The 8,576-nt window shown below is 36.9% G+C and overlaps 1 protein-coding gene across 1 annotated transcript; it reads right to left on the reverse strand.

The window, feature by feature from the left end:
• Window positions 1-4,279: 4,279 nt before the first annotated feature.
• STRIT1 (small transmembrane regulator of ion transport 1) lies at window positions 4,280-7,356 on the reverse strand. The gene is made up of 3 exons (XM_032629504.1): window positions 7,219-7,356; window positions 4,447-4,545; window positions 4,280-4,347 (listed from the first exon to the last, which is right to left on the reverse strand). The coding sequence occupies exons 1-2, from the start codon at window positions 7,229-7,231 to the stop codon at window positions 4,451-4,453; spliced, it is 108 nt and encodes a 35-aa protein (XP_032485395.1). The 5' UTR covers window positions 7,232-7,356; the 3' UTR covers window positions 4,280-4,347; window positions 4,447-4,450.
• Window positions 7,357-8,576: the final 1,220 nt, after the last annotated feature.

The raw sequence follows: 8,576 nt of genomic DNA on the forward strand, positions 1-8,576 counted from the left end.
TTTTGGAACTTTCTGGAATTTTTTCAAATATTTTAGATTTGCAGTTTGTTGTATCCACAGTGCAGAACTCGTGGTCACAGAGGGCCAACCGTAGATGGAAACATTACTGTGGGTTGTGCACAGGGATCTCACCTCTAACCTTCTATTCTCTAGTAAATTTCCTCAGCTCTACCAGGCTTGGTTGCTCATGAGGAGTTTCCTTAGATATTTCAAAACTCATTGGAATTTACCTCTTATTCCAGACATGGCTAGTAATAAAAAAGCTTTCTTTGAGAGGTTTTTATGTCCTAATTACAGTATAGAGACAGTAGTATTCTCAGCTCTGACATCAATACATGCCTTGAGGGGGAGGGGCACAGAATGAGGGTTGGTGATGATGTAAGGCCGAGCATTATGCAATCAGAAAATTTTAAGAAACAGTTAACTCATTAAACTCTTCTTCTCAAATAGTTATAGCTGCAGTTTGATAGAATGTAAGCTGAAGGTTTTGGAAATTTAAAAGCATATAAGATTCTATGCCTTGTGAAATCTGTATGTCATCACCTACCTAATCCTATTGTTCACAGATCAGTAATCACTTCTTTGAGAATTCCAATCCAGCTTACATTGCTCCAACGACATTTTGAAAGTTCAAAGTTAGAACATCAACATTGTGCATTCAAGAATATTGTAAGGGGGAAATAATTACCCATTTGCTACACGTTTGTTAGTTGTCTGTTTTGTACTATGAGTTGGAGAGATGAGAAATAGATTCACTCATAAAGGGCTTCAATTTAACAGAGGAAAAAACTCACATATGTGAAAATATTAGTGGACAAATAATATGTATCATTATACTTCATTTAATTAAAAAGTATAATGTAATATAAGCTAATATAATAAAGTGCTAATTTTTTGTTGCAGCTATAAACAGAAAAGTGGTTTGGATTTACTGATATAAGCTGTCATTGATCAGGGTCTCATGTACCAGGGAGTAATGCCTACATACACACACATATATATGATAGGTGTGTTTCCAAACTTCTGTGATACTAAAAATCACCTGGGGAATCGATTTCATAATAGGCCTTCTCTAGACCTAATGAAATGAACTCTCCAGAGCAGGAGCTTGAGAATCTGTCTTTTTAACAAATGACTCAATTGTTTCAGTTCAGGCAGGTTTAGAAAACACTGCAGTCCTCACAACAATCCCATGAAAATATTCTTCTTCTTTTATAGTTGAGAAACTAAGGTTAGAGAGATTAACTCCTCAAAGGACTCCCAAGTTAGAATACAACAATCTGACTTCCAAAACTTTTGGTCTTTTCACTGCACTAAGCTTTCTTTGTTCTCTGAGAAAATGATCAGGTTGGATGTGTAAACATGGAATTAAAATACTTATTATAGGGAAATTCATTTCTACTGCTGCTTAAAAACAACATTACAGTCTGCTTTAAAGTGCTAAGGAAAAGAATATTGAGCCCTTGAAATAAGAAAGTCTTTGTCAAAGATAGATAGAAAATTAAGATTTATGGGAATGCTGAAGCTTTTTGTGTTCCAGGGAAAAGTTGTGCACACATTTGAACAAGAAATGAGATATCCTATAGCTTCGAAGGGCTAAAGAAAAGGACCAGTACGTGTGGAGAAAAAGACTCCAGACTAAAGAAAGTAAAGTTGTTCTGACATAAAACATAGGTTGCCACAAGTTTGTTTTATAACTTTCTAACCAAATGGCAGGACTCTGTGGTATACAAATGCAAGAAAGATGACAGGTGATGCAGGAATGGTGTCGGCAGAAAGAAGTACAGAAAAACCCAGTCTCTAGCCAGGAAGAAAGCTAAAATATGAGTTGATGATGTCCTTAACCCCAAGGGAAACCAGAGCCCAGCTGTAAAGTAGCCTAAAACCTTTAGATAGTTGGTGACAGCCCAGGGGCTACTTTACCTAGGGAGTCTTTTAATGGATTTCAGGAAATCCATTGAAATAGCATCTTGAAATAGCATCTACAGTTTTGTCTGAATGTATGTATTCTGATAAAGTCTACTGCTTTCATGGGTTTCTCATTAAAGTCTATAGCACAGGAAGAGGTCAAGTGAATAGAAAGACCATATTTTTAATTAACTCAAACAGAATGTGAAGAAGGGAAAAAAAAAAATAGATGGTCTTGAAGCCCTCGCAAACCATATAAGCATCAGGGAAGTCTAGGGGATTCAGGTCAGGGGTGTACTTAAGAACTGGCTGTCCACTGGGAGGAAGCCCTGATTTATAGTACTTGTTGATTGCTGTGATGTAAATACTCCCATGTGGCCAATTTCCAGCTGCCAAATGAGATGTAACCTAACTTTCAAAATTCCTGAAAAGTTAACAATCAGCTTTCACAAGACTGCAGGAGCCGTATCCAGTAGCCCTCTGATTCAAGGTGAGTTCATTCTTTTCAAGTCTGGAGAAAACTAAAACTAGGTCAAGTTGTTAATGAAAATAGTCGAGCCTAATTTTATACACATTTTATGTTAGCATTTTATAAATATTTCTTTAAACAGAAGTTTTTAAAAAGCTTTTTTGAAATGTTTAACCAAGTTTAAAAGATAAGAATCAGTGAATAAAGCCAAAGTTTTCTCTAATTGTTTTGATGAGATTAATTTCAGTAGGAAAATTAATTGAATAAAAAAGGATGCTATAATTACCAGGAAGAAACTGGGTCCCTTCTTGTCTTGGTCCACTTGGGCTGCTATTTCAAAACAACACTGACGGGTGGGTAGCTTTTAAACAGCAAATGTTTTTTGCTCACAGTTCTGGAGGCTGGAAGTCCAAGATCAGGGTGCCAGCAAGGCCAGGTTCAAGTGAGGCCCTCTTCTAAGGTTGCAAACTTGTCATTGTGTCCTCACAAGGTGAAAGGGCTAGAGAGCTCTCTGGGCCTCTTTTATAAGGGTGCTAATCCCATTCATGAGGGCTCCATACTCATGATCTAATCACCTCCCAATCCCCACCCTAACACCCAATACCATCAAAGTTGGGGGGTTAGGATTTCAATGTATGAATTTTGAGAGGACACAAACATTCAGACCATAGCACTTCTAGAGCAGTAGTTCTCAAATTATGGATTCTGGACAAGCAGCATCAACATTACCTGAAAACTTGTTAGAAATGAAATTCTCAGGCCCCCCACCCCAGATCTCTGAATCAGAAACTCTGAGAGTGGGACCCAGCAACCTGTGTTTTAACAGGTCCTCCACCAATTTGATGTACTATTAGATTTGTTTCAATTTGCTTTAAATTTGGGGATTATGTTTTTCTTTTTCTTTGTTCTTTTAATTTATAAGATATTTACTTGATTCGAAAACAAGGGACACTCAGAGACTCTATCTAGCCATTTGTGGCTCCTCTGTTCCAGTATTTTAGTATAAGCAGGTATGTGTGCATATTGGTATAACCCCTCGTTTTTTACACAAAAGGTAGCATACATTGTTCTGTACCTGTTTTTTTCACCAAATACTTTGCCCTGGAGATAACATCACATCAGCATATAGAGAACCCCCTTCATTCATTCCTTTTTACAGCTGCTTAAGTGCCACATTATGTAGATAGACTACAGTTTGTTAGTCTTCTATTAATAGATATTTGGCTTTTTCCAGGGTTTCGTTCTAACAGATTATGCCATAATGAATAGACTTGTGCATATACCATTTTGTATTTTTAGCAGTGTACCTGTGGAAATGTCAATATTCTTAGAAGAGGGATCGCTGGGTCAAAAGTTAAATACATATGTAATATTGGTATTTTGATTGCTGAACACCCTAAAAATGTTGTACCATTTTGAATTTCTAAAGACAGTATATGAGAGTGCTTATTTCCCCACAGCCTTACCAAGACATATATTGGTATATCTTCATTTTTTCCCATCTGACAGGTGAGTAATTGTTCTTCAATGCGGTGTTATTTACAGTTCTCTTATTGTAAGAGGTTAAGGGTCAAGTTTACATTCACATTTTCATTTTCTATGAACTGTCTCTTCTTATCGCTAGCTCATTTTTTCTGTTTTTCTGTTTTTTGAGGGGTGGCCAAAAAATTTAATGTAATTTAATTTACCAAACGTTTTCCTATTGCTTATACATATTAAGTAGGAATATTTTTCCTACTCTCAGGTTGTAGAGAAATTCATCTATATTTTCTTATAGTTATTATTTGTACCCAGAATTTTAAACATGTTTCTGAAGAGATTCTTATGTCCACTGAAGTACCAGCTTACAAATGCAAGTTTTATAAACTGATGTCAAACATTGCAGTTATTTACGTGAGAAACATTTAATAATCTGTCATTTCATGCTTTTTTTAATTCTTCTAAATGATGTCAACCTGAAGTCTTCTTGCCTGCACGATAAAATGTTCCATTAGTAAAACAGAAAAGATTATTTCTGGAGTAATGTGTATTCTTTGTGAAGAAACATATTTAATTATTGAAAACTTTACCTTTCTAAGAGAAGACAACATAAACCATTACGATGCATCCCACAATCCAGCCAATCAAGAGAAGAATAGGGACCAGAAGGTGTGAAAATGTAGTTGCTGCTGAAAAAATAAGAGAAAGCAGATCAGGTAGGTCATGTTGGTATTAAATCTTCTGAATCAAAAGGATAAGAGAAAGTCTGATATAATATCAAGGGAAAAATACACTCTCTAATCACATCCATACAAGATTATTATTTTCTTTTCTACAAAGGGACTTGTGACTCAGCTGGGTATTTGGAATAGAAGACCTGTGTTCAAACCATAGGCCTTCCTTTTACAGTTATGTGACCTTGGACAATCCTGAGCTTGAACTTTCCTATTTGTAAGATACAGAGAATGAAACTTGTGATATACACCTCCCGGAGTTGTGAGGATCAAATGGCATCACGTGTTTACAAAGGCTTTGTAAACTCTAATTACTGTGTGGGTGTGGGTGTAGTATATACAGAACAGATTCATGCATTTGTTCAATAACACAGAGACCAGCTGTTTACATAGAAACACTGGAAAGTGACTGAGGTAATTCTTACTAAACTAGTCATAACATAGGGAAAGGTGTTGAAAATCATTCTTAGACTTGATAGCTGCCTTTATCATAGGAAAAGGAAAGCATTATACCTTATGTAAGCATTGAGAAAAGATATTCTATTTTTTTAACTGGTTCAATACGGCAACCTACACTGATCCAACACACGCGTAAAAGACAAAAGTATAATAATTCCTCTTGTGTCTCCTATTTGTACCCTTACCTGTAAAACAGCAACTTATAAAAGTATCTTTTTTTAATATCCACTGCATCTCAATCTTGTTACAAAAAACACACCACACAAAATGATTCAAAACAGCACAGAGGGCTTCCCTGGTGGCGCAGTGGTTGGGAGTCCGCCTGCCGGTGCAGGGGACACGGGTTCGTGCCCCGGTCCGGAGGGATCCCACATGCCACGGAGCGGCTGGGCCCGTGAGCCATGGCTGCTGAGCCTGCGCGTGTGGAGCCTGTGCTCGGCAACGGGAGAGGCTACAACAGTGAAAGGCCCGCGTACCCAAAAAAAAAATAAAAAAAAAAAAAAAAAACAGCACAGAAACACATAGTATAGAATTAATGTCCCTGTGTTAAAGCCTCAGATATGTTCCTAATTGAAAAACACAGTTAGATTTTATGGCATTGGCTAACAAAGAAAATGCATATTCTTAGCAATTGCATTCCTATTACAATTTCCATCACTCTAAAAGTGAAGTTTTTTAAGTGCTATTAAAATCATCAGGAAATGAGACACTTCTAAAATTAGAAGACACTCATAACAGCAAATATTCTGAAATTAAAATGGATTTTTATAGTTTAAATCTATTTTTCCAAAAGTTTTGGAGTCTCTCAACTCTCACAAGTTCAGCAGCTTTCCTTGCTTGTCCATCTCACTGCGACCTTGAACAAAGCGTTAACCTCTAAATGAAAAAAACCCTTTCTTTCTCTTTACCTGCCATGTGGTATTGCTTTAAGGATAAAGGAAACATTATGATATGTTCTTTACTCTCATTTGGATGAAAGCCTTTTTATGAATTAAAGGAGCATTACAGTGGAAGTACGTAGTAATTTCTTGAACTGCTCCTATATTGATTTAGTACTTTTCCCAATTTCAAAGAACTTATAAATGCTCAATTAAAATATTGGAATTAACTTTTAAGTATTTTATACAAGCATATTTTAATACAGTTCTGAAATTTACATATAATAAAGCACTAAAAGTAGTGTATCTCATTACTTATTATTCTTTGTAAAACAATACAATTGACTGTGCATTTAAATACTCAAAGTATACCTGCATTTGTGTTCTGTTAACAGTAGTGTTTTAAGTTTTATTATAATCTGTAGCATTGGTTTGAAATAGGAATATTTAGGAACACAACATACTCTGCATACATCACACTAGTAACACAAATAAGCACAAAACCTCTTTTTAAATATGAACAGTAATTCCAAAATTCTTCTCTCCGGGTTTAAAACCTGGTGCCACCACGCTCTTATATGTGATCTCAAGCAAGTTACTAAACTTTGCTATGCCTCAGTTTCCTTATCTATAAAACGGGAATGATGATAACACTTCATATCTCATGAGATTGTTGTCAGGATTAAAAGCATCAATTCCCATAGGCATTTGAAAACTTACTTGGACACTATATATATATATTCAGCCCATTTATCATTTATTACAGTCAATCATTTTTCTTAAAAATAAAAAACATTTAAAAAAACAGAAAAAAAGAAATTCAGATGTGAAGCATACTAAGCCTATTTTATTTATTTTTGTTTCAGAGTCAGAAAACACACTCAGAAAGGTAGAGGGATTTCCCCCAAATTCACATGGCCATTTAGTAGCAGATCTGACACAGAATTCAAATGTCCTTAATGCTACCCCAGCACACCACAATGCCTCAAATCCAGTACAACACTGGAGGATAACTGACCTCTAACTCATCTTTCAAAACAAGCATGAACAAATTAAGCTCTTTTGTTTATCTGATCCTTTTGAAATTATTCACGTAACGTATAGACATGGTCCATAAATTGCGTATCTAATGCATTTTTTCAGCCACACTAACATATACGGTTAATGATCCTTTAGCAGAGATACCACACTCTTCAGAATAGCTAAGAAACAGCAAATATTGCGAAACAGAAAATAAACGAGGGAGCCTGGAGCCTTTTTTGCCAAGAGAGTTGGATGTCTTAAATCTTACCTTTTTCAGCCATTCTTCCTGTTGTGGGGTGGGCTGGTCAGGGCCACGCTTACCTCTTTGTTATTGTTATCCAGCATCTCTTTGAACTTTAAATAGACATCTGAAGAGTGTGGCAGCTGCCTGACTCCTGGCTGCCAATTGTCTGGGTGATGTAAGACAGTGGAAAGCAGAACTCCTCTGTCTCTTTCTTTATCCTGTTATTGTGGAGGAAACAAGGGGATACATGACCTAAACAATTAAGTAAGTTGAATTATCCTAACCCAGTGATAGGCAGATTTTTTTTTAACTCACCCAGTGCCTCAGACAACATGAAGGAAATGTTGGGAAGGGGGTGTACAGAGGAAAGATGGCATTGCGATTAGAGAAGTCCTAGTAAAGAGGAAGGGTGGTATATTGGAAAGAAAGGACTTTGGAGTTGGAGAGACCTGGCTTCAAATTCCAATTCTGCTATATCTGTAATAAAGGCCAGTTGCTTAACTGAGCATCAGCTTCTTTGATTTTAAAATATCGATAGTAATACCTACCCAAGGAAGAAATGTCATAAAGATGAAATGAAAAAGTTATATCAAATAGAGACAGTTCTTTATTATATTACAGAATACAAAAGATAAAATAGTGCCCCTTCCTATGAACCATTCTAAAAACAGAAAATTGTAGTATAAATGTCCTAGAAACTAAAACAATAAAACGCTGTGGTATTGCCTAGACTTTTCAGAGAGCAGTCATTAGCTTGTTGTTTTTATTAGCAATGTATAAAAATAGGACATTCCATTTTTCAAAGTCCAACCTGGCTTATGTAACATGACCTAGATTATGCTCTAGATTCTCATTGGAATAACTTTTGGGTCTGGATGGAAAGCTTTTGCAAAATGACCTTGTAACTGACTTTCAAAAAATCTAACACAAGACTGAGTGTCCTCCTCTGAAAACAAGATTTACCTGATCAGATCTACCTCCACACAGTTCCAAGAGTAATGTTTCCTGCAGATGACCACATGTCTCATCACTGGTCAAAACCCACCAATGGGGCTTCCCTGGTGGCACAGTGGTTGAGAGTCCGCCTGCCGATGCAGGGGACATGGGTTCGTGCCCCGGTCCGGGAAGATCCCACATGCCGCGGAGCGGCTAGGCCTGTGAGCCATGGCCGCTGAGCCTGCGCGTCCGGAGCCTGTGCTCCGCAACAGGAGAGGCCACAACAGTGAGAGTCCCGCGTACCGCAAACAAAACAAAACAAAAAAACCCACCAATGGTTCTCCATCTCCTAGAGAATAAAAATCAGAACTCCTTGTCAAGATACCTAAAAAGCCCCACCTCTTTACTTTCCCATTTGCAATGATGCTTCGACCACACTGAACTTG

The sequence above is a fragment of the Phocoena sinus genome, chromosome 4, assembly GCF_008692025.1.
Source record: "Phocoena sinus isolate mPhoSin1 chromosome 4, mPhoSin1.pri, whole genome shotgun sequence".
NCBI classification, from domain to species: domain Eukaryota; kingdom Metazoa; phylum Chordata; class Mammalia; order Artiodactyla; family Phocoenidae; genus Phocoena; species Phocoena sinus.